The sequence below is a fragment of the Protopterus annectens genome, chromosome 1.part2 (genome assembly GCF_019279795.1).
Source record: "Protopterus annectens isolate FY-2018-M chromosome 1.part2, PAN1.0, whole genome shotgun sequence".
Classification (NCBI taxonomy): domain Eukaryota; kingdom Metazoa; phylum Chordata; order Ceratodontiformes; family Protopteridae; genus Protopterus; species Protopterus annectens.
Genome location: NC_056727.1, coordinates 691,618,221 through 691,644,332, shown reverse-complemented (window position 1 = coordinate 691,644,332; position 26,112 = coordinate 691,618,221). Strand labels below are relative to the sequence as shown.

General features: G+C 41.7%; 1 protein-coding gene across 8 annotated transcripts in view; it reads right to left on the bottom strand.

Moving 5' to 3' along the window:
* BIRC6 (baculoviral IAP repeat containing 6) overlaps window positions 1–26,112 on the bottom strand; it is a 4,524,268-nt gene that overhangs the window by 2,106,357 nt on the left and 2,391,799 nt on the right. For 7 of the 8 annotated variants that reach the window (XM_044058419.1, XM_044058448.1, XM_044058424.1 and 4 more), the window contains exon 34: window positions 5,933–6,064. In XM_044058419.1, coding sequence (XP_043914354.1) covers window positions 5,933–6,064 — 132 coding nt within the window. The remainder of the gene's footprint in view (window positions 1–5,932; window positions 6,065–26,112) is intronic. The other variant, XM_044058463.1, reaches the window with a different exon arrangement.

Below are 26,112 nucleotides of genomic sequence, written 5' to 3'. Positions count from 1 at the left end.
ACAGGCAGTCCTGATTTAAGGGAGCATCCAGTAATTTAGCTTTAACATGATCTGGCAAGGATTGCTCCTTAAGCCAAGCATGCCTTCTAAGTACAGACCCAGTTATAGCAGCCCTGCAAGATGCCTCTAGTGAATCAAAACCACATTGCAAAGTATGTTTTCCAACTTGTTCAGCAGAATGTAATAAATCCTGTAAATCCTTACTTTAAGCACAATCAGGAATCAACATCATTTTCTGTTTAAGCAATCCAATAATATGCTGCTGATACTTTAACATATGAAACTGGCAGTTTAGGACCCTAATGGCCAAAGTTGCAGAAGTGTATACCTTCTTACCCCATCTATCCAGTGCCCTGGAGTCTCTATCAGAGGGGGTAGGATTTTTGGCAGTAGTAGCTTTAATGCCCTTGGGTCCCTGTGAAATGGTCTCAGGATCCGCAATAAAATTTTTGAAAAGGAACTTGTGAGAGTCAGGAACCCTGTACTATCTATCAGGTTTTCTGAGAGCGGGAGGTAGAGAGTCAGAGGCCAAGCTAGATTCAGAAAAAGCATCATCAACAATGTCTAGTACAGGAGGGATGGCTAATGGCCTGTGCTGGAGCAGGAGTAAGAAATCCCTAAGCCTCTTTTTGGAATCAGAAAAATCCTGACTTTCCCAACGAAAATGCTCCCTGAGTATGCAAGGTTTCACCAAAAGAGAAATCCTCTGGGAGGAAAGCAGAGGGAATAGAGTCCTCAGCATCAGAATCCTCATAAGTAGATAAGGGTAAATCTTGGTCATCAGAGGAGAAAGAAATTTAAGAATCCTGGTCAGAAGTATCATAAGCAAACTCAGTCCTAGGTCTCTTTAAGGGAGAAGGTTAGCTTCCCCTGATTAGAGTAATAAGGTCTTCAGCCATTCTTATCATTTGCTTTTTAGGCAAGGAGGCCTGACCATGCAGTCTGGGTGTCAGTTTTCTAGGCATGGTTCGAGTTTTAGGCCTTGAAGAAGAAGATGGCATTGGTTTAATATGAAAGTCAGTAGGCCTGAATACACCGTCAAAAGCCGGTGCCTGCACAGCAGATCCAGACTCATCCAAGGTAGAGACATCCGCAGGTTCAACAGTTGAAGCATCTCGCGGCATAGTGGACTCTGAATGGGTCTCACTAGAGGCCTGCAAATCTGAAGTAGCGGGCATCAGGGGCTGTGAAAGCGCTTGACTGAGTACCGGCAAACTGGCGACTGGTTTAGGAGAAGCGTTGTCGGCAGCTTTAGACCTAGGTGGCCTGTCTCTGTCTTTATCTTTGCGTTTTTTCAGAATGTTGGTAGTCGGATGGCTTACCGAAGACATATCAGGATAATTGAACAGAGCACCAAAATATTCAGAAGCAAAACTATACCTACAACGGATAGTCTGAGGTTTAAATAAGGCACAAAACCGACAGCGAGGTACGTCGTGGTCAGGGCCTAGGCATGGAATACAGTACGAATGAAAATCTTTATGATGCATTTGCTTTCCACAAGAAATGCAATTATTTACTTTTACTGACATCGGCTTAGAGCAAGAAAAAGTTTCCCCAATGGGGTACTTAGCTTTAAGTTGAAGACTTTGGTTCTGAAACTCGAAAACAAAAATTTCAGGAGTCGGCCAACCGGCACTTGCAAACTGCTTCTGCTTCGGGCATCGCACGGCAAGAAAGACTGATGTAATGGCATTGGCTGCATGTTTTATACCCCTGACGACCTGATGTTACGAAGAAGTGACAGCAACAGACGCAGGACCCAAGACTTTGTTAAGCAGGTTGACTGAGGGCTACTGCAGGCAGATAACCCAAATGTGATGGCTGCAACAGTAAAACACAAAGAACATCTAATGAGAACTAAAATCATTTTCACTGCTTGCATCTTACTATACATACCCATAAACAAGAGCTTCCAGTTTCTCAATTTTTGTATAATCTTTTATTTAGCCTCATTCCACATATCCTTAGCTACCATAACAAAAACCTTTGTCATACATACTCTTAAATTCTTCATCTTATCATAGCCTCCTACATATGGGTATTGCTGAACCAATTTGTGTGTAGGTACATAATTTATGGCTATAGCCTTCATTTTATCTTCATTAATTATATATACCCAAAAGACTTGAAACTGGCTCAAAATGTTCCACAATACCGATACCATTTTCTGGATTTATCAAGTGCAAAATTATCATCTCAGAAAATAAAGCCAACTTGTCGATTACCATACCAATTATATCCCTAAATTTCAGAGTCCCTTACTTTCCTTGCCAATGGCTCTAAACATAAAGCAAATAAAATCCCCACCTGGTTCCTCTGTTCAAACACAACTTATAAGAGAGGAACCCTACCACTTTAACCATAATAATTTCTTGATAGTAGATGCCAACAAAACTAAGGAAATATTGCTGACTGTAAGCTTGAAAGACAAAACGGTATTTGGGCAGGAATTGCTTGCAGCAGAGCCAGCCTTAAATTGACTAGAGTAATTGGGTGCAATGCAGGACCACATCTAAGAGGGGACTGCAATTCCCAGAACCGTAGCTTAAAAAAATCTTCACTTTGAATACAAAAAAAAAAGGGAATTTCTAGTTAAAACTGTAACAATCTGCTCACTACAAATATAACAAACATCTTGTTACAGGAAATCTACCACACGAGTGCTTTAGTAATCATCAGAAATTATACAAAATGATGGCACTGCACTCTCACACCATCTGGGCACCTGCCAATCACAACTCCTGACAGTTCCAGAAGCAAGAAAAAAAGGTCTTCACCTGGAAGACCAAAAAAGAAAAAATATATACTTCATTAATAATGCCAAACTTTAGAATTTCATACTTCATTTGTTTAAAAAAATCAGTGCTGATGCAAAATGTGTTATTCTATTTACTTTTTAACAGAATTAGTGTAATCTCCTATTACTTCTGCCTTTGTCCAAAACTGTTGAGTAGGTATACAGAGAGACATGGCTGCAACTAAAAACTCTGCCACAGCAGATCTTTCAGTTTAGATTACCCTTTCCCTATACTCCAGTATCAATCTCTGGGAGGGAAGGCAGCCTGTTGTCTGTAGTCCAAAAGTAGTCTTTGCCTCATCCCACTTTATTACATTTCAGTGTTAAGTTATTTGCTCCCAACACCTTGATTTCTTTGCCAGATTTCACCAGTATATTCTAGGCTCTTTCCCCATTTTCTTAACCCCTAGTTGCAAATTCTTCTTTCTCATGTTAGATTAGATCTTAAAATACTTTCTATTTTTTTAATGAATCTGCAAACAAAACTCCAATCTATTTCTTGAACAAACCCCACCCCCCTTCATCACCATCCCTTTCCATTTTGAATTATAACCTTTTGCTTATGTTAAGCATATAAACTTTAATGGTGTAGCTCTAAAATATCACTTAAAAATTAGTAATCCTAAACCACCTTGTTCTGTTGGAAGGATCTACTTATCCTGCTTAACTCTTGCCGTCTTCCACTTACAGATAAATTCCTTCAACTCTTTATTATTGTCCATAACTTCTCCTGTGGGTGACAAACATATGCCTGACCCATATATAAACCTAAAGGGATTAAAAACATTTTCATTGCTGGTATATTACTACCCACATCCATAAACAAGAGCTTCCAGTTTCTCAGTTTTTGTATTATCTTTTGATTAACCTTTTCCCACATATCCTTAGCTGCAATAGCAGAAGCCTTTTTAATCCATATTCTTAAATACTTCATCTTATCATGTCAATAAATATGTGTATTGTTGTACCAATTCATGTGTGAGTGCATAATGCCGATTATAGCCTTTGTTTTATATTCATTAATTTTATATCTTTTAAAGACTTGAAACCGTCTTAAAATGTTCCACAATACTGAGATGCTCTTTTCTACATCTACAGAGTTCAAAATAATACCACCTGCAAATAAAGCCAACTTTTCTTGATTACCATACCAATTATATTCTTGCATTCCTGTGTCTCTTATTTTCTTTACAACTATCACTTACGTTTTTTGTAGTGCTCTGCTGAACTACGTTTCACACAATTTAGAATGCTGCTAACCTGTTTGTTTGTTAGATTTGTGTTGAGTTATAATCTTGACTGCATGTTTGAAACAAAAATGTGTTTAAATGCTTGAGGTTCAATCACAAGGCATGAACCAATCTAACCTACTTACTGAAAAAATATTTTTCTTTTAAAATTTCTCAAGAAAACAAAGAAATATGAAAAGCTGTAAGAAATATGTCAGCCTTTAAAGACCTCCTTAGAGATCCAAGTCTAGTTACACTTGCTACACTGACAGAGTCATAAATATGCTAGTCTGATTATCAACAGCTAATGAATCACTAATCTAGGGGCTTTACTGACTAGTGCATAGGAAAACTCTGAATCAGAAACAACTCAGAAGGAAGAAGACAAAAATCCACAAAACATCTGTAAAGTGTAAAGACAAGAAAGATAAAAAAAATCTTTAGCTTATAGTAAGCTCCAATCCATGGAAGTGGAAAATTGAGTTAAAGTATCTCTTACAACCTCTTAAAATGAACAAATGCAAAAAAAAAATTAAATCTGAGTAAAAAGACAAAACTCAAACTTTGCAACATTAAAAAAAAAAGATATAACCTGGCTCAGTGGCAACAGAGGACAAAGTCTTGAATGGGAATCTGGTGAACAAGATTCAATTAACAGCCCTAACAATGAAGAAGCCAGACGGGGAGGTGGGAGAATGGAAGGGCATGGCTTGCTCACCTCTCCCATGGGAGGGCTGCAAGCACTTGGAGGAACAGCAGTTGTAAAATTTCCACAGTAAAAACTGCAGAATCTACCAAAAGTGCTTCAAGTAGAGAAATGGGGCTGCATGAGAGGAATAGCCTCTTGCAGAAATGAGAGGACACCCTTTGCTCTACATCTTTTCCATGGTGCTTGGCAAAATGAAAGCAGGAGATAGGGAAGCATGAATAAAATCAAACCATCTTTGTTGACTGCCTTATTGATGGCACCTCTTGGTTGACCTTTGCCCCATGATGGGAATCACATGAGCTGACTGGCAGGGAAGGGGAGTGATGATTGACAAATAGAAGGGGCCAACAAAAGGAAAAATAAAAAAATAGATACAATAGGAAAATCGCTGTTCCTAAAACTTACATAGCTAAGCAAAAAGTCATTTTTAGGGAAGAAACATGTTTTTAACACAGAGTTTTCCAAAAATCCAAAGGCTGATGAACCATAAAAACAGTAGCAGATCTAGTTTAACATTCAAAGCAGCAGCTAGAATGGCCTTTGCGTAAAAAAAAGGTTAAAACTACTCATGGAAGGTAAACCCTAGAATAACAACCTTCTAACTTTTTTTAGTCTTTCATTCTGCTGATGAAGAACTTGCAAAAGCAGTCATGCACATGCGTATTATTTATAGCAGCATGAATGATCATTTACTTATTCGCCAATACACACTTTACCCAACTAAGATTTGTATGTAACCTACAGCTTATATGAATACTAAGCAGATACCAGGATGGCAGTCTATCACACAAACATACAGACAATGCACATCTCCAGGCAGTTTACTTATTGTGTCTACTTACAGTTTACCTATTGTGTCTCTTTGGAACATGGGGTGAAACCAATGAACCCAATCAAAATTTATGTGGATGCTAGGATATGTTACCACCACAGAGAAACTACCTTGCTAAGAACAAAAATAAAGAATAAAGTACTATGAGGCTTCAACACCTTGTTATTCCAAAAGACAACTTAAGTGAAAGCTTAAGTTTCAAGCTTAACACCTTGAAAGACAATTTTTTCTAGACATCTGTTAATGAAACCTACCAAGCCTCCATCCATCCTTAACCCAAAACCTTTTATTTTCTGCCTTAGTAGACACAACATTATGAAAAAAGGACTAGCTCCAAAAGCAAAGGAAAATCAAAATCTTACCTTTGATGTTGCTTGCTTCAGTTTAGCTTGCTCGACAAGAAGTTTATACGAGGAGCCTTTGTTGCTCTGAATCTTCTCCTTTTCTATTTGCTCCACCAGTATCTTCTGTTTTGCCTTCAATAAATTGAGTTGCTGGATGAAAAGATTGCTTAATTAAAAATATTTACAAAAACTGTCTAGCTCTATTACCTTGGCCTTTCTAACAATAGCTTCACTTAAAATGTGCCAACTTAAAGTAATTCAATGAATCAGATGACATACTATCCCCCTTTCCTACATCTACTGCTTCTGTCCCTTTCTATTACATTTCTAATCCTTACTTCAGCAATATAACTTGAGTCAGTGTTATCCAAGTTGCACCAAGTCTTGTACAGTAGTTTTTAACTTTAAGAGCAACTCTTAAAACAAAGGCACAAAACAAGGGTGTCCCTTGTCCCCTTTATTATTTGCATTAGTTATCGAACCCTTAGCTAACAGTATAAGAAGCAATGGAAAAATTGATGGATTCTCAATTACAGAAACTGTCAATCTAAATACATTTTTTTTGACAATGATATTTTACGAACTGTAGGAGATTTAAATTATTTGATCGAAGAAACAAATAAGGAAATTGAAAAGTTTCAAGAAATATGGCTGCTGAAATTTAATAGCATTAAAACTGAAACTTTAGTGGTAAATCGATTACTAGATATAGTATGTTTAAGGATAAATATACTTGGGAAGGAAAATAATTAAAATATTTAGAAATAAAAATCTATCCAGATGCAAGATTATTAATAATTTTGAAAAAGTAATTGAAGAAGTGTAACTTCTTATTAAAAATGAAATGAATATTTTTTTTTACATTTGAGGCTAGGTTAGTGCTTAATAAAATTATCATATTACCTAAGTTTATATATATATTGCATTCAACAGCTTTAATACCTGACAAAAAAACTTAAAAAAAAATAGAAAAAACATTAACTTCATTCTTATGGTATCCTAAAAAGCCAAGAATTGCTTATAGAAATCATATAAGATTATGGTATTAGCTTCCCAGATATAGAATCTTATTCTACTGGTGCAAGTTATGACTCTATTTTACTCTGGACAGACTCAATCTACACCAGTTAATGGAAAGCCATCCAGGAGCAGATTATACTAAATTCTTATAAATTTATTAAAAATGATAAATTAGAAATATGCAATAATCCTTTCATCTGGTTAACAAAATGTACCTTAGAACGAAATGTATTTCAATCTACAGACTCTGCATATATGGAATCAATTCTTAACAGAGTTAAGAAATATGTTTTTAAAACTCCATTAATATCAAAATGGAAATGTGTTTTCCTATTGCACATACCTCCAGATTTACGAAAACGCAGAACAATATTAAAATGAATTTACTAAAAAAAGAATGGATTACTATTATGATTTGATTGTTTTGAAAGAAGAAAAGCTAAGTACCCACAATATTTAATGAAAGAATATAAGACTCTGCTAACCATTTATTATTCTCCATTAGTAAGAAATTAAATGAATTTGTGGATAATATGAATTAAGAGGGATAGAACACTATTCCCCCATTACATGAATATAGGAATGTTGTTATCAAAGGTCGACTGACATACAAAGTAAGCTTGTCCAAGCTGTACAAGTTAATTATAAATATTAATTGTGATGTAAAATTCTGGAATTTTTTAGAAGGTGCTGGAGTGAGTGACTCAAAAGATGGTTAGAATAAAGCTTTGATACTTAAATCAGTTAAACTTTAAGTTTATGCAGGAAAGTTTTTATATGGGAATACATACACAGAATGTTTGTTACTCCATATAAAATCTCAAATTTTGTAAAATTACTTCTTCAGTTTGTTGGAGATCTAGTAAAGATGTAAAAACTGATTGGACATACATGTTTATGGATTGTGAAAAATTAAATGTTTATTGGGAAGAGAGAAGTTTGGGGCGGCCACTGTGGTGCAGCAGTTAGTATTGCCGCCTCACAGCAAGAGGTTCTCCGGTTCGATCCTCGGCTGGGGTGCCTTCTGTGCGGAGTCTGCATGTCCTCCCTGTGGTCGCGTGAGTTTCCTCCCACATCCCAAAGACATGCTGTAGGTGGATTGGATACTCTAAATTGGCCCTAGGTGTGAGTGCGTGTATGTGTGCGCCTTCCATGGAAGGTTGGGTGCCAGGCTGGCAACTCGACACCGTAAAAATCCACTGCCAATCATGAGCAGACCGGCAATCCGCTGTGGTGACCCCTAACTGGGAAAAAGCCGAAAGAAGAAGATTGGGAAGAGATAAGTTTGTTTTTAAGGAGTTACAGTCTGATAATTTCTCTTTAACTAGATCAGCAACACTAATAAATGTTCAGTTCCTCTATCTGTAAAAGCCAAAGAGCAAAAACTCTTTTGGGCCCTCTTGGCAGTTGCCAGAAAAGTTATTACAAAAAACTGGAAATTGAAAATAGTTCCTGCGTTCAAAGAACTTTTAAATTTAACAAAACTACTGTGAAAAACTGAAAAAGAAGTGATCAGAGTAAGACCTATATATCACTGTAAGATCTTTAGCAGTCTGGATAACCTTGAAATGTTGCTATGGAAATACCAAGATTCTTAATGTGTTAATTGTGTAAGATTACTCTGATGATTCAATGTATTCTTATCATTGCATTTCAATATGTGAAGTTGAATTTCTTCCTTTCTGTGTATGTACTGTAAATATTTTAAATTAAAAAATTTCTGAAAAAAAGAAATTCCTCTTGAAATACAGGCACCCATGTGTGCTGCAGCCAAGTAGAAAGAATGCATATATTCCTTACACCACGGTAAAGCCTCAGAAACATACTGCAGTAGTATTACCATATAAAAAAGGTAATGGCACACAGCTGTCACATCCAGCAACACACACCACTCCATGATCTACAGCCCCTCAACTACATTCCAAGTACAGCATAAAAAAAGGACTATTCCCAGCCTAGCACTCCTAGCCCATTCTCATTCTCCCATCTTCACCATCAAATGCAGCTGTAGAGCAAAGGAAAAAAGTCTGCTGTCTACCTAGTGCTCCATTCCTGCCTGACTTACTATTCTCTCTTCCCAATCTCCCATCTGCTCTCAAATACACTTGAAAAGCAAAAAAAGTATTTTATGCTTTTAAAAACTATAAGCCGATACAATATAGCAAGCGTCTTGCCTCACACAACAGTGAAGCAAGATCTTCAGTCTTTAAAGTGAATTGATTTCTGCGACAGCATTTAAAAATGTTGGCATGGAAATAAATGGCAGAACTGCATAATGTTGCTAGAGCCTCCTAACATCTTCTGCCCAGGGCAGCTACACCCCTTGCCTCATCCTAGCCATGCTTCTGATGACATACATCATTAAACTGTGTCTTCTAACATCAGCAGATAATTAAACCAAAGTGTAAATTAGTCACCTGTACTAAAAGTGTATTTTTATACCCAATTTTCCACAGATAACAGAATACTCAGGAAGCAGAGTTGTGTAAATAAACTTACCATAAATACTGCAGAAGCGTAAACTATATGGATTATACCCTGTACAGGATATGATTTCCATGTGCCCCAACCACTCAAAGAGAGTAGCATAAAGTCAGTGGTAAGGAAGCAAAAACTTCAGAGCTTTCCTTTCTCAAAGTAAGGGTAGATAAAACTCTGCCAGCTAGGACTATGCAAGAGAAAAAAGGGAAAACGAAAACTATCTAAAACCAGACAAAAATACAAGAAAAAGGAGAAGTGTTAGGGGAGGGTGTTCCTACTGCAACAGTGATTTATTCGTATTACCTACCGCTACAATAAGTTTACATACACAGCTGTACTATGTTCATCATTAGGTCATTGTTGCAGTTGCCTAATCTATATGGGTTGATTACCAGAGCCAAGAAAGAAAGGGCGGAGAAAAAAGGGTGAGAATCCTGGAGCCCCTGGAGAATAGACATAGCAAACAGTATACTGGTCCTAAGAAAAAAAATCTAATTAGTAATGTTTTGTAAAGGTGTGCATGGATGACTAAACTGACACTTCAATACACTTCCTGAGTTCACCTCCTTCTAAAAAGCTACAGAAAAAGCCGTACTCCTGGTAGAATGGACCTTGACCCTGCCTGACATTGACTTGTTATGGTGTGAATAACAATCAACAGCATGAGACAACCTTCATAGGAAATACAACAGTTGATCACAACTCCTGTCAATGTAGTATTTGAGTTGCATATGGGAATCCAACATGTAGAATATTCTTTCTCCCTTGCATTTTGGTTGTGGAAGGAAAAAGTACAGTTTTGTACCTACCATAAATGTAGATGTTCGATAGACATGCAACTGCAGTCATAACATGTGGGTTGTCCTGCCTCAGGCAGCCCTCAGTCGGCCGGATTCCAAAGTCTGGGTCCGATGTCGGCTGATGTCGCATTTCTCTCCGACGTCAGAGCGGCTGGAGTACATAAGCATCAGCCGACGCCATTTTCTTCAGTGTTTCTTGCCCCAGATGCCAGGTGCCCTCCAAGGAAGGCTGTAATCAAATTGGAAGACAAAAACAGGATTCCAAACAAATACATGAGCAATAAAACAAAATACACCATAACAGATATCCCCAGCTAAGAGTAAGGGGGATAGGAGTGGACCCTAGGCATAGAGGGGTATGGAGGGAGGGAAAACCCGACTGCAGTTGCATGTCTATCGGACATCTACATTTATGGTAGGTACAAAACTGTACTATGTCCTTCAAGAATGCAACTGCAGTCATAACATGTGGGTAGAATACCATAGCTTAGCTGGGGAGGAGGTATGCTCTAGGAAAGAGATGGTGTGGCAATCAAACCCTGCAGGACTGCCAAGCAAAGCCTGCTCTGGATCTGGAATATAGAGGGAGATTGTAGTGTTTGGAGAATGTATGCACGGAGCTCCATGTAGCAGCTTCTAGAATGTCCTTTGTAGGCACCCCTCTTAAAAATGCTGTAGAGGTGGCTGTAGCTCTGGTGGAATGTGGTCTGACATAGGCTGGAACAGTCTTCCCATGAAAGGAATAACAGAATCTGATGCAATGTCCAATCCATTTAGAAATAGTCTGTTTTGAAATTGCTTTTCCTTGGACTGCAGGGGCGTAAGCTACAAAAAGCTGTTCAGACTTCCTACTGGCCTTGGTTCTGTCCAAGTAGTATCGAAGTTGTCTATGAATGTCCAAGGTATGCAAAAGTCTTTCCCCCTTATTCTCAGGATTGGGGAAGAAAGCAGGCAGATGAATGGCTTGATTTAGAGAAACCCTAGATACCACCTTTGGCATAAAAGTAGGGTTGGTCCTTAATGAAACCCTGTCTCTGTGGAAAATAATAAAGGGTGGTATTGCCATTAGGGCCTGTAGCGCCGAAACCCTTCTTGCTGAGGTAATTGCCAACAGGAAAGCTGTTTTCCATGAGAGAAATTGCAAGTCAACTGAAGCTGCTGGATCAAAAGGAGGTAGAGTCAGTTTTTCTAAGACAAAATTGAGGTCCCAGGCTGGCACTGGGGCCTTTCTTGGTGGCTTAATGTTCTTGATTCCCCTGTGGAATTGTCTTAGTAAGGGGTGAGAGAAAACAGGAGGATCAGTGTTGTATCTAGCTGAAATAGCAGATGCATGTATCTTTATTGAAGAATATGAGAGGCCACTCTGTAACATATCTGCCAAATATTCCAAGATGAGTGGGATGTTCAGTAATGATGCATCATGTCCCTTGCTGGTATTCCAATTGCTGAATCTTTTCCACTTTGCTAAGTAAACCTTTCTGGTGGATGGTCTTCGAGCCTCTGTTAGTATCCGCTGAACTTCCTTGGAGAGAGATAAGCTGAAGTTATTTATGGGATCTCCCAGGCTGTTAGCTGCAGTGTCTGAAGGTTTGGATGCAGTGTTTCGAAATTGTGTTTAGTCAAAAGTAGAGGCCACTGAGGGAGGGCCCACCTCCTGGTGTGACATGCTCCGTAGTAGTGGGTACCAGTGTTGTCTTGGCCAATCCGGAGCTATTATGATTCCCTTGGGCTTCTCTGCTTTGATCTTTAGTAATACTGAGGTCATCAGTGGCAGAGGTGGGAATGCATAGATTGCTAGGGAGTTCCATTTGAATGAAAGGGCATCTATTTTCCAAGCCTTTGGATGGTATGTCCTTGTGCAAAATTTTGGTAGAAGATGATTGAGGTGAGAGGCAAATAGGTCCACTTCTGGCTTGCCCCATGTCGAAGTGAGTTGTCTGAAAGCCTTCGGATGTAACCTCCACTCGTGTGGATCTGTGAAATTCCTGCTTAGGCTGTCCGCCAACACATTGTCTTTTCCTGGAACAAACTGGGATTGTAACTGGATGTTTAGACTCAGTGACTTCTCCCAAAGCTGCATTGTCAGTCTGCAAAGGGGGTAAGAGTGGGTGCCCCCCTGCTTGTTTATGTACCACATCACAGTGGTGTTGTCTGTCCATATCATTAAATGGCCTTGCTGGAGTTGGTGTTGAAAAGCCTCGATAGCATGCATTACTGCCAGCATTTCCTTTTGGTTTATATGCAGATGTGTTTCCTTTGGAGACCATTGTCCTTGTATACACCTGCCTTCCATGTGCGCCCCCCCCCCATCCAAGGTCTGAGGCGTCTGTAGTCATGGTCTGTGTTATCTGTGGTTTTTTGAATGACATACCTGTGTTTTCCTGGCTCACCGAGGCCCACCATAGGAATTCCTTTTGTAGGCATGGAATGAGTAGTATGATTGTCTCCAAGTTGTTGCTGTGTTGAGACCAAATGCTTTTTAGGTACCATTGAAGCTTTCTCATGTGTAATTTTGCTAATGGAATCAGTAGAATGCAGGATGCCATGTAACCCAGGGCCTGTAGGAATCTCCTTGCAGTCATCTGGGTGAGCTTTGCTAAACCTTTGAAGTATTGAGTTAACTTCTCTTGCTTGTGTTCTGTCAGGTAAGCCATCTGAGAGGCTGTGTCTAGTTTGGCTCCTAAGAAGATTATTTGCTGGGATGGCTGCAGTCTTGACTTTTGGAAGGTGACTGTGTATCCCAGAGCTTGAAGTAATCGTATGACATAATCCAGGTTTTTTGTCAACATCAATTTGTCATCCGCTTGTATGAGGCAGTCGTCCAGGTACGGGTAAATTTGTATACCCTGGAGCCTGCAATGAGCAATTACTGAAGCCAGGCATTTTGTAAATACTCTGGGCGCAGTAGATAAGCCAAATGGCAATGCTGAGAATTGATAATGCTCTGGCCCTGCAAGAAATCTGAGGTATCTTCTGCAGCTGTGTCTGATAGGGACATGCAGGTATGCCTCCTTGAGGTCCAGAGTAATCAACCACGACTCCTTGCCCAGCATGGGAAGGAGTTGCTGTAGAGTCAGCATTTTGAACTTTGGTACTATGAGAAAGGTGTTTAATGCGGACAAGTCCAGTATTGGTCTCCATTGAGATTCTTTTCTTGGAACAAGGAACAGTCTTGAGTAAAACCCCTGTTCTTGTTCTTGTTGTGGAACTCTTTCTATTGCTTTCATTCGAGTCAGCAGAGTGATTTGCTTGATAGCCTCTGCCCTTTGATGTTGTGGTAGATTTGGCATGCCTTGTTTTCTTGGTAAGGTATGAAAATGAAACCTGTACCCTCGGTCTATAATGTCCAAAATCCATTTGTCCTTTGCCAGTCTGTGCCAGTTTTCTGCAAACAGAGATAATTTCCTGCCCAAGGGAGCTTCTAGTTGTTCCCTGGTAGGCGGTAGTAGAGGAAAGTCATTGAGTTTGTGGTTGTTGGGCAGGTGAAACCCCTGCGTCACTTCTTTGATTTCCTGGCTGCCATTGTCATCCCCTGTAAGGGCCTCTGTATTGGCCTCTTCCTCGGCCACGTCTGTACTTACCCCTTTGAAACTTTTCTGGATTAGGAAAGGACCAGTTTTTTGAAGGCCAATTCCTACTGAATCTGGGGGGTTGAACCTGGAGGAAATCTTTCACAGTCTGAACTGATTTTGCTTTTTCTTCGATGGTCTTTAACACATCCTTAGCATTTGCACCAAAAAGCTTGTTCTTTTCCAAAGGTGCATCCAGAAGTTTTGCTTTTACATGATCTGGTAGAGGCTGATCTTTTAACCAAGCATGTCTACGCATCACTGCCCCTGTCATAGCTGCCCTACATGAAGCTTCCAGTGCATCATATCCACACTGCAGGAAGTGATTGCTTACTTGCTGAGTGTTATGTACAGCTTCCTGCAAAGTCTTCCTGTCTAAAGGATCAGGAGAAGCTAATGTATTTGGTAAATCTTCTAAGAGATAATCCTGATATTGGAACATATGAAAAAGGCAATTTAAAGCTCTCATAGATAAGGTAGTGCATGTGTAAACCTTTTTACCCCATCTCTCTAATGACCTTGCTTCCCTGTTGGAGGGCAAAGGATTTTTTGAGGTGGAGGCTGAAACTCCTTTAGGCCCCTGTGAAATAGTTTCCAAATCAGCAGTATGGGCCCTGAATAAATGGGAATGAGTTTCTGGGACCCTGTAATACCTGTCTGGCTTGGCCGGAGCAGGAGGAAGAGAATCAGGGGTAGCACTAGAATCAGAATACAAATCATCCAGAACATCAAGTACAGGAGGAATAGCTAAGGGCCTGTGCTGAGGCTTCTTAAGGAAAGTCCTAAGGCGTTTCCTAGAATCAGAATATTCCTGAACCTGCCACTTGAAATGTTCCCGCATGGTGTGCAGAACTTCCCCAAAGGAAATATCCTCAGGAGGGGAGGCCGAAGGTATGGAATCTTCTGCATCCAAGTCCTCATAGGTCTGGAAGAGCTCTTCCTGGCTATCAGAGTGGACAGAGCCCTCAGAATCTTCATCTGAAGGAGAAGGGTCAGAGGGTTCAACCCGGGGCCTTTTATCAGGAGGAGGCTGGGATGCTCTCTCAGGATGGGCCTGTGAACCTCTGATCATGGAAATTAAATCAGCAGCCATGGACATAATTTGTGTCTCCGGAGTCGGCTGAGGTAAGGATTTGGAAGCAATATGCTTTGTTTTGCTGGCTGCCTTAGCCCTAGTGTAGGCCTTAATAGACATGGCCATAGGAGGCCTGGCAGCTCCACGTGCAGGAGTGACCTTGTCTACAGCAATGGTCTCGGGCATTTCCTCGGTTTCAATATCCGGAGGAAAGTCTATAACTGGCGTCGGAGTAATATCTGGAATCGGAGTCGTCGGTTCGGAGCGGTGGAGAGACAGTCTCAGAGGGAACCGGAGCACTCGCGCTAGGTTTTGGTGTGGAGTCGGTGGTAGACGCGGGCCGAGGATGTCGGTCCCGGTCTTTTCGCTTTTTGGGAGTTTGCGATGTCGGAAGATCCGACGGCATGGTATAAGCAAATTTATCGCCGAAAAAATCTTCAGCGAACTCCGCCCGGCGCCTGAGAGTGTGCTTGTTGAAGCGAGCACAGGCTACACAGGCCGAGACGTCATGGTCTGGGCCCAGGCAAGGGAGGCAGTAAGAGTGGAAATCCTTATGAGGTATTTGTTTACCACAAAAAAGACAATTGTTAACTTTTTCAGTAATTTCTGACATCGGCTGAGGCAAGAAAAGGTCCCCAACGGGGTACTTAGCTTTTTTCGATGACTTCGGTATCGTAGAATACAGGAGCTGACCGACCGGCACTTGCGAACTGCTTCTGCTTGGGCACCGCGGCAAGAAAGACTGAAGAAAATGGCGTCGGCTGATGCTTATGTACTCCAGCCGCTCTGACGTCGGAGAGAAATGCGACATCAGCCGACGTCGGACCCAGACTTTGGAATCTGGCCGACCGAGGGCTGCCTGAGGCAGGACAACCCACATGTTATGACTGCAGTTGCATTCTTGAAGGACATCAGGAACAGCACCAGCCTGGCTCAAAGCAAACTCTAAAACCACTTCAGATACAAGTTACACTATCCTTGTGAAAAATTAGGTAAGGAAGACTCACCATAACAGCTTGCAACTCGGGTACTCTTCTTGCAAAAGTCAGAGCAAATGATTAACACCATTTTCCAAGACAAGAACTTAAAATATAATGGTTAATAAAGTGAAACCAAGTTTTATTTTTACATAAAATGTGTTGGCATGCATTCTTATGCATGGAAATGCTCTTTTGTCTACAAGTCTTGGTTTTGCTGCATTAACTGAAAATTTTAAGTTTTAAAAAAGCTTTCAAACATGGAAGTCTGAATTACTTCTGCCGTATTTACAACATTAATAGTAACATAATGGCAGGAGGAGTTTATATTACTCTGGGGTCCTGATCTAATTACACTGCGTCAATAAATTTAAGTGCCTGACACACGGGTAAGCCAGAACCTTGAGGAGTCAATGCTACATTTGAAATTGAGGTAAAATTTTTTATGACAATCCTCAAAATTTCTTCTCTTAGCCCTTATCTATACTATCTAGCAGAAAAGTAAAACTGTTTTACAGAAAAAAACAGCAATTTGACAGGAATTTCTCTAGTAGGAATTCTGACTGAAAATGTAAAATTAGAAGTAAATTTTTATCATAAAGGCAGATCTTTCACCTCAGTCCATTCAGTATGACATATGGGTCCCTCTAGCTATGCTTGGATCCGATTCAACCAGTTTATTGTTCCAGCCTTCAGCACTTCCTAAATACTTTACCTGTAATGCTGTACTCCTCAGATTGTGTTTGGCACCTAAGCACATTTGTACTGCCTTTGACTCAGGAAAAAGGAGGTTCTTCAGACCTATAGACTGGCAGGGGGAAGGAGGGTGGGCTGTTTTATCAGATGGATTGGGATGAAAGGATCTATCTTTATGGTTATAACAGAACTTTTGAATACTATTCATCCAGTCAATTCATTCTGACATATGAGTGAGAATTCCCAGCTATGTGATTCAATTCTTGGGTGGTCTCAAGACAGAAGACCCTTTGCCACTCCAGTGGAGTACAGGGATAAAGCCCTGACTAGAGTCCAGCCAAACAGGGTTCAATCAATGGCTCGCGTAACTAACAGAGCATCAGGAAAGGGATGGACGTGCCAATCCAAGTAGGAGGGCACTTGTTGATATGATCCCTAAGGGGAGGTGTGGTCCAAAGAGGGAAGTTGCCCTCAGACATAATCAGTGTACCGATTACTGTACTGGTGGTAGCACTTTAATATAATTGACTAATTGCTACAAAGAGAAGAATGTTCCCGCCTAATTAGGTATTTAAACGCATTTCTGTGTCTGTTAAAATTATCTGAAGAAGCGTAGCTTGTACTACGCGAAAGCGCTTATCACATTCTTACTTCAATAAACTGGTTTTGGATTTTATACTGTTTCTGCTGCTTGAATTTTTACGGAACTAGGAGGAGATATGCATCGTGGCTAGAGCTCTCACTGTTTCTCATTCATAATCAGTGTGAGGGCAGACACAGGGAGTGGGTAGATCATAAAAAAAAAAATGTCCCCAGACAAAACCAAAACAAACTGAGCCCCCAGGACATTCTCAGGATCTATGGCTGGCCCCAGCAAAAATGGAATAAGTCTAGGGGGTTGGAGAGCAGCTGGCAGACCTGGAGTGGACATTGGACACTGGGGGATAATCCGGTAAAAATGTAGTCAGACTGGAACAAAAAAAAGACAGAAGACCCTTTAGTATGGAAGTCCCAAAGACAGTTAGTTTAGACTTTGATTTTCATTTTCTAGTAATTGCTTTTTTGGCAGCTACCATAATTCGACTCGCAAGACCTTACTATGTCTAGGCAATTCTGATTCTGTATCATAGCTCAAAAAATAATTTCCTTAGTTACACAAATTTGCTCACCCAGTATCTCTGACAAAGTAGTCTGCAGAGAATCGTTAAATGTCTGCTAAATAATTACACTCACAGAAGACATGTTCACAATTACATCTTTCTTTCCCATCACACTTTCAACATTTGCTGTCTACCCGAGGAAAAATTCTATGAAGTCTACTTGGGGTGTAAAACCAATGTAAACACTTCCAAGCAAAAATCCTAAATCTTCTAGACTCAGTTGCATTTTTGGAAGACATACATGTATCAGGTTGAGAGAAACCTTATCTCCCAAAGTCAAATTGAGGCAATGAGAATGACTGTGGCAATGCCTCAAATGGCTTCCTGTAAGAATTAGTCATGAGTGTGACAGAAGGATATGTATAAAGTAGCCCCAGAGGCCAGCAAAGTACAGTTTTGTACCTACCATAAATGTATATGTTCGAGTGTACACCCTGCTGCAGTCATCACACTTGGGTTACCCTGTCGTCAGGCGGTCCCGCAGTCGGCCGGAATTCCAAAGTCTTGGTCCGGAGTCAGTTGCTGTCGCTTCTTCCCTGACGTCAGTGCGCCAGGGGTATATATAATGCATCCGACGCCATTTTCTTCAGTTTTTCTTGCCCCAGATGTCAGGTGCCCCCCAAAAGGTGGTCAGTAATTAGTACCAAATTAAGTAATTTTTGCACAAACACAAAATCCCTCCAGCTATAAGCAAATACATCAGGAAAGTATAGTAGAGATCAAGCCAGTTAGATCAGAGGGGATGGCGGCAGGGCAACCTGGACTGCAGCAGGGTGTACACTCGAACATCTACATTTATGATAGATACAAAACTGTACTATGTTCATCGTGTTACCCTGCTGCAGTCATCACACTTGGGAAGAATCCCAAAGCTAAGGATGGGTGGAGGAGTTATAGAGGGTTAGAGGAGGCTAGAAGGCCCTGCAGAACTGCAGTGGCGAAGCCAGCTCTAGTCTTAGAGTAAAGAGGTAAGTGATAGTGTGTTTGGTAAAGGTGTGTACTGAACTCCAAGTTGCAGCTTCCAAAATCTCCTTGGTTGGAACCCCCCTGAGGAAGGCTGTAGATGTAGCTGTTGCCCTGGTAGAGTGGGGCCTAATGGTAGCAGGAACTGGTTTTCCATGATGGGTATAGCAAAAATGAATGCAATGTCCTATCCATTTGGAAATGGTTTGTTTTGATATAGCCTTCCCTTGTGAAGCTGTAGCATAGGATACAAAGAGCTGGTCAGATTTTCTGAAAGCCTTAGTTTTATCCAAGTAGTAACGTTGCCTGTGAATGTCCAAGGAATGCAGGAGTCTTTCTCCTTTGTTCTGTGGATTTGGGAAGAAGGTGGGTAAGTGGATGGTTTGATTTAAAGCCACACTTGAAACCACCTTAGGCATGAAGGAAGGATTAGTTCGTAGAGAAACTCTGTCTTGATGGAAAATGAGGAAAGGTTCCACTGCCATTAGTGCCTGCAGCTCTGAGACTCTTCTAGCTGAAGTTATTGCTAGCAGCAGGGCAGTCTTCCATGATAGAAACTGTAGATCTGCAGAGAAAGCTTGTTCAAAGGGAGGTAGCGTAAGTTTTTCCAGCACAAAATTGAGGTCCCATGTTGGTGTGGGTGCTCTCCTGGGGGTCCTAATGTTTTTTGCCCCTCTGAGAAACTGCCTTAGAAGTAGGTGCGAAAATAAGGGTGGATCCGTGTTGTAGTGGGCTGAAATAGCTGATGCATGGATTTTAATGGAAGATAAAGAAAGTCCTTTGTGCAACATCTCAGTTAAATACTGTAGAATCTGAGGCATGTGAGGTTGAAGTGTGTTTTGGGCTTTAGCTTGGTTCCAGGCGCAAAACCTTTTCCATTTATCCGAATAGGCCTTCCTGGTGCTGGGCCTCCTAGCTTCCAGAATAACATCCATAACTGCTTGGGAAAGAGGAGCTGGCTGGATGCTTAGGTGATTTGCCATGCAGACAAATTTAAGGTTTTGAGCTGGCTGTGAAGAATCTTATTGTTTTGCTGTGTGAGCAAATGGGCAATTTGTGGTAAAATCCAAGGTGGGCCATGGGCCATATTCCTCAATAGCGGGTACCAGTGCTAGCGTGGCCAGTCTAGGGCTATGAGAATCAGTTGTGGTCTCTCCTTTCTGACTTTCAGAAGCACCTTTGTGAGGACAGGCAATGGAGGGAAGGCATATACTGTCAGGTTTTTCCAACTGAATGAGAGTGCGTCCACTTTCCAAGCTTGATGGTGCAGTGTCCTTGTACAAAATGTTGTTATTTGATAGTTTTGAGGACTGGCAAACAGGTCTATGTCTGGAAGGCCCCATTTTTGAGTTATCATTGCAAATACTTGTGGATCCAGTTTCCACTCGTGGGGATCCATGATGTTTCTGCTGAGGTCGTCTGCCAATGTGTTCTTTTTTCCTGGCAGGAATTGAGCTTGTAACTGAACTTGGTAAGCCAGAGCTGTGTTCCACAAGGTCATTGCTTGCCTGCATAGAGGGTAGGAGTGTGTACCCCCTTGTTTGTTTATGTACTACATTACTCTGGTGTTGTCCGTCCTTATTGTAAGCTGTCCTGGATGCAATAGATTCTTGAAGGCTGTCAGAGCATTCTGTACAGCTAGCATCTCTTTCTGTTTGATGTGCAGATTTCTTTGATCTGCAGTCCATATGCCTTGAACGCACTGTCCTGCCATGTGTGCCCCCCAGGCGTAGTCCGATGCATCTGTTGTCATAGTTTGCCTGGCTGGGGGCAAGGTGAAAGGCTGACCCTTGTTGAGGTGACATGCCTGTGACCACCATAGAAACTCCTGTTGTAGGCAGGGGATGAGAGATATTATTGTGTCCAAGCTGTGGCTGTGTTGAGACCATACGCTTTTTAGGTACCACTGTAATTTCCTCATATGCAGCTTTGCAAATGGTATTAGTAGTATGCAAGATGCCATGAAGCCCAAGGCCTGCAGAATTTTTCTTGCAGGTAGTTGGGTCTTTGTTGCCATTGTTTTGAAATATTGAGTCAACTGTAGTTGTTTGTCTGGCGTCAGGTAAGCCTTCTGGGCCATTGTATTCAAGCTGGCACCCAGGAATGTCATATTTTGTGAGGGTACTAGTTTTGATTTTTTTTTCGTTTACTGTGTACCCCAGGCAACTTAGAAGATGTTTTACAAAAGCCAGATGTTGTAAGAGGATGTCCTTGCTTTCTGCTTGGATGAGGCAGTCGTCCAGGAATGGGTATATTTGAATTCCTCTTTGTCTGCAGTATGCAATTACTGGTGCCAGGCATTTTGTGAAGACGCTGGGCACAGTAGATAAGCCAAAGGGCAGTGCAGAGAATTGGTAATGGGTTGAACCTGCAATGAAGCGGAGGTATCTTCTGCAACTTTGTCTGATAGGGACATGCAGGTATGCCTCTTTGAGGTCCAACATTACTAGCCATGCTTTCTTGCTCAACATGGGAAGAAGCTGCTGTAGAGTTAGCATCTTGAATTTGGGAACTTGTAAAAAGGTGTTTAGAATTGAAAGGTCCAGAACTGGTCTCCGGGCATTGTCCTTTCTGGGAACTAGAAAGAGTCTTGAGTAAAATCCTTGGCCTTGCTCTCGAGTAGGTACCAGTTGAATGGCTGTCATGTCCATGAGAGCTGTAATTTGTTTTTGTGCCTCTGCCCATTGATTTTGTGGCAGGTTTGGCATTCCTCTTTTCATTGGCAAGGTGTGAAAATGGAATCTGTATCCTCGTGAAATTATGTCTAGGACCCATTTGTCCTTTGTGACAATGTGCCAGTTGTCTGAAAAAAGTGCGAGTTTTCCTCCCAAGAGGGCTGTCAAGAGTGTTGTTTGGCCAGATGAGGTGCACGTCATTGAGTTTGCCTTCTGGTAGTCTGGGACCTGTCTTCTCCTCCCTTCTGTGTTGCAGTGCCCCATTGTCGAGGTTTGTACTGACCTTGTGGATGTCCTCTGCCTCTTGGACATCTGTATTTACCCCTCTGTGGTCTGTCAGTAGCTGGAAAGGACCAATTTTTTGCTGGCCAATTTCTGCTGAAGCGAGGGGACTGTACCTGTAGAAAATCTTTGACTGTCTGCATAGAATTTGCCTTATCCTCCATTTTCTTTAAGACTTCTTCTGCTTTAACTCCAAAAAGAACATCCTGTTGTAAGGGAGCATCTAGAAGCTTTGCTTTAACATGATCAGGCAGAGTTTGTTCCTTTAACCAAGCATGCCTATATATAACAGACCCAGTGACAGCTGCTCTGCAGGAAGCCTCCAAAGAATCAAACCCACATTGTAAAGTATGTTTGCCCACCTGTTCAGTTGCATGCAAGAGATCCTGCATTTATTTCAATTCAGACTGCTGAGGGAGTGTGCTCATTTTTTGTTTTAACTGAGACATTAGAAATTGCTGATATTTTAGCATGTGGAATTGGCAATTTAGTGCCCTCATAGCTAGAGTGGCTGAGGTGTAAACCTTTTTCCCCCACCTGTCTAGTGCTCTGGAGTCCCTTTCAGAGGGTACAGGATTTTTTGCCATAGAAGCCTTAGCCCCTTTGGGACCCTGGGAGATGGTCTCTGGATCAGCAACAGGACTTTTATAAAGGAATTTGTGGGAATCAGGCACTCTATAGTATCTGTCAGGTTTGGCTGGTGCAGGAGGCAGAGAATCTGGGTTCAAACCGGATTCTAAGTAAACATCATCCACAATGTCTAAAACTGGGGGGATGGCAAGTGGTCTGTGCTGGGGGAGTAAAAGAAACTCTCCGAGCCTTTACTTTGAGTCAGAGTAGTCCTGACCTTCCCAGTGAAAATGTTCCTTCATAGTGTGTAAAGTTTCCCCAAAGGAGTAGTCTTCAGGAGGAGAAGGTGAGGGAATAGAATCCTCAGCATCAGAATCTTCATAAGGGGAGGAGGAGTAATCTTGGTCCTCAGAGGAGCCTGAGGAAATGGACACTTGTTCAGAGGAGGCATAATATTCCTCTTGTCTAGGCCTTTTGTCAGGTGAGGGTTGAGAACCCCTGATTAAAGAGATCAAATCTTCAGCCATTTTGAGCATCTGTTTCTTAGGCATGGGGCCTTGAACTGGAGACTGAAGTGCAGTCTTTTTAGGTTTAATAGGAGTCTTAGTCTTAGGAAATGTTTTTATGGTGAGCGTCGTATGTCTGAAGACGCCTTCAGAAACCGAAGGTGTTTCTGCAGTACCGACATCTTTATCAGCAGTGTCGTCGGTAGGGGCTAAACAAAATGGCTGCGTCGGCCTAGTACTTCCCGACAAGAGCTCCGAAGCGGTCTCTGGTTCCAGATCTGCGGTAGTCAGGGGCTGCGTCGGAGCCTCACTGAAGACCGGTAAACCGGAGACCGGACCAGCCGAGGCCTCGGAGTCTGGCTTGGGTCTAGGCTGCCTGTCCTTATCCTTGCGTTTTTTGTGCACGCCGGTAGTCAATTGCTCAGACAGCATAGTGTAGTTAAATTTTCTACCGAAGTAGTGTCGTGCGTAGTCAAAGCGTCTTTTAATAGTACACTTATTAAACCTAGCACAAAAACGACAACCAGTGACGTCGTGGTCTGGGCCTAGGCAAGGTATGCAGTAAGAATGAAAATCCTTATGAGGTATTTGCTTCCCACAAGAAATGCAATTGTTAACTTTTTCTGACATCGGTCTGAGGCAAGAAAAGTTTCCCCAACGGGGTACTTAGCTTTATTGAAGACTTCGGATCTGAAATTCGACTTCGAAAATCTGAGGAGTCGGCAGACCGGCACTTGCGAACTGCTTCTGCTTCGGGCACCGTGCGGCAAGAAAGCCTGAAGAAAATGGCGTCAGATGCATTATATATACCCTGGCGCACTGACGTCAGGAAAGAAGCGACAGCAACCGACGCCGGACCAAGACTTTGGAATTCCGGCCGACTGCAGGACCGCCTGACAGGATAACCCAAGTGTACTGACTGCAGCAGGGTAATACGATGAACATCTGGACAGAGCATCCCCGAGTTTCTGTCCCTCATGAAGGAGTATGGCAAAATAATCACTGTATTTCATGTTCTGTGGGGTGCAAACAGACTACAGCATGGTTTGTCCCAACAACTGAAAATCTCCTCTACAATTGCTGGGTTCAGGCACCACTCATGGGGCAAGAGGAGATTCCTGATGAGCCTGTCCACAAAATGACAGGAATTTCAAGGTACGCATGTTGCAGTTAGAAATCAGTGAGAGGTCATTGCCCATTGCCATACTTTCATGGTTTCATGACAAAGTGACTATGATCTGGTTCCCCCATGCTTATATATGTGCCATACTACTGACACATTGTACAACTGCATTTATCGGTCATAGAGGAAGACGGTCCTGTAGTTCCTGAAAAAAAAGGAGCACCAACCTCATCTCTAGGACATTTATGTGAAGATGACAAGCCTCTGACCACTTCTGAGACCATTGTGAATGCAGTAGTCAATACAGGATCTCAAAAGGAAATTACCATATTGCACTATCAGAATCAATAATCCCATGAGTTCCAAAACTCTCAAAACCAACCTTGCAGAGGACAGTAAAATTCCAGTAGATTTCAAACTCCAGGTTTCAAAGAGGCTATTCTGTCCTGTGGAAGCCAGTTCAGAGTTATGGTCATGCTCAAAATCTAGCTCAAAAAGACTAGACACTGAGTGGAAGTCAGATTGGATTTCCTCTGATGTACTGAAATATCCAAAGCAGCACAAAAGTGGAGCAGATAATCATTTGTTTGAGAAAAGGACTCCTTGGAAGAGGCAGCCAGGAGCCAGTAGTCTAGGTAAGAGAAAACATTGAATCCCTGAAGATGTAGCTGAGCAGATACTACCGCCATGCATTTGGTGAACATCCTGGTTGCTGAGATGAGAGAGAAATGCAGGGCTCTACACTGGAAATGACTGGCTATTAATCTAAGTGCAGAAATATCCTGCATTCCTCCTCTATTTTTAATGTGATGGTAGACATTCTAGAGATCTATAGAGCATGTTCATTTGTTCTTCTAAAGACATAGAAGAATTGTCTGCACTGAGATCATTCAAATGTTGGTCTTTTCAACATAATTGTTTTGGAAACTTGGGACCAAAATGGGCTGGAGGTCCATCATTTTCTTTGGAACTAAAAGAAGCACAAGTAAAATACTGACCTAACCTAGCCTACTGGGACCTTCTGGATGGCTCTTTTTTGCAAAACAGAATGGACCTCTTGCATAGCGGCCTTTGCCTGATCAGGTGGGACATCCAGCAATGGGGGTAGAGATGGGGGAATTTCCAAAAAATGGAATTTGATAACCTCTGGATACGATCCCTCTTAACCTTTTGTCTTTTGTGATGGAGAAACATGAATGAGAGTAGAGGTATGTGTGACCCCTGATTGCCTTCAGAGTTGAGCAGTTGGGCAAACCTTCAAGCATTCCTACCTGGCCTCAGAGCCTGCTTCCATTGAAGTGGCCTCTTCTGCCTTGGCCACCTCTGTCAGAACATCAGTCATACTGATGCCTAGATGTATAACCAAGGAAGTTTTTTGATTCCTGTTAAAGGTGCGTTGAGGGGTCTCAAACTTCATTTCTACTGAAGAGAGGATCTTGCCATCCTGCTTACATTTCTGCATCTTTCTTTCACCATGGAACCAAATGAGGTAGTTCTTTCAAAGTTGATGTTTGTGAAGGATACTTTAAAGTTGTCCACAAATGCTCACACTTGCAGCCATTGAATGTCTCATGGCGATAACTGCTCTGACCAGTCTAGCTACTCCATACTACATGTTATGCAACAGGTGTATTGAAATGTTGGTGATACTTGACAATATCAACAGACTGACAGAGTTGCTTCTGAGACTGGCGTAATGGGGTTCTTCAGACAGGATAAAGCTTGTGAAGCAAAATCCCTCTGGAACCTTATCATATGAGCAATGTAGTTTACAGATAGGCAGTAAAGGAGCTGGAAGCATTCACTTGCTTCTCCAGTCTACCCATAGCATAGGACTCCATATTGGGGGGGATGGATAGAACAGGAATCTTCAGATAAGTCTTTCTTGGTGGCTGCTGCACTTATGATGGCATCTACTGGGGAAGCCCTTGCCCAGAAGGGCTTATCGTAGGAGGGTGTAATATTTTTTCAGTCTTCCTTGGGACTAACTTGCATATATCAGGTTCCTACCACAATTTCCTCACCATCAACTCCACCAACTTCTCAGTGGGAGGGACCACCCAGGATGTAGGAGGAGTTGTTCTGTATGCCTCAAAAACATTGTTTCATTCTGAGAGGGAGAAAAGTTTGGTTTGCCAAGATCCCTTCAGTCTTATGAGCTCCAGGATGTCTCCAAGGGAAACATCCTTGGGAGAGGATTGTTGGCATTATCCATTATCCAAATCAGTATCCAACGTGACTTGGTTGGTGAGTCTAGATGCTTCCTCTTGCAAGACCTTTTCTTAGGTGGCTCAGGGTATG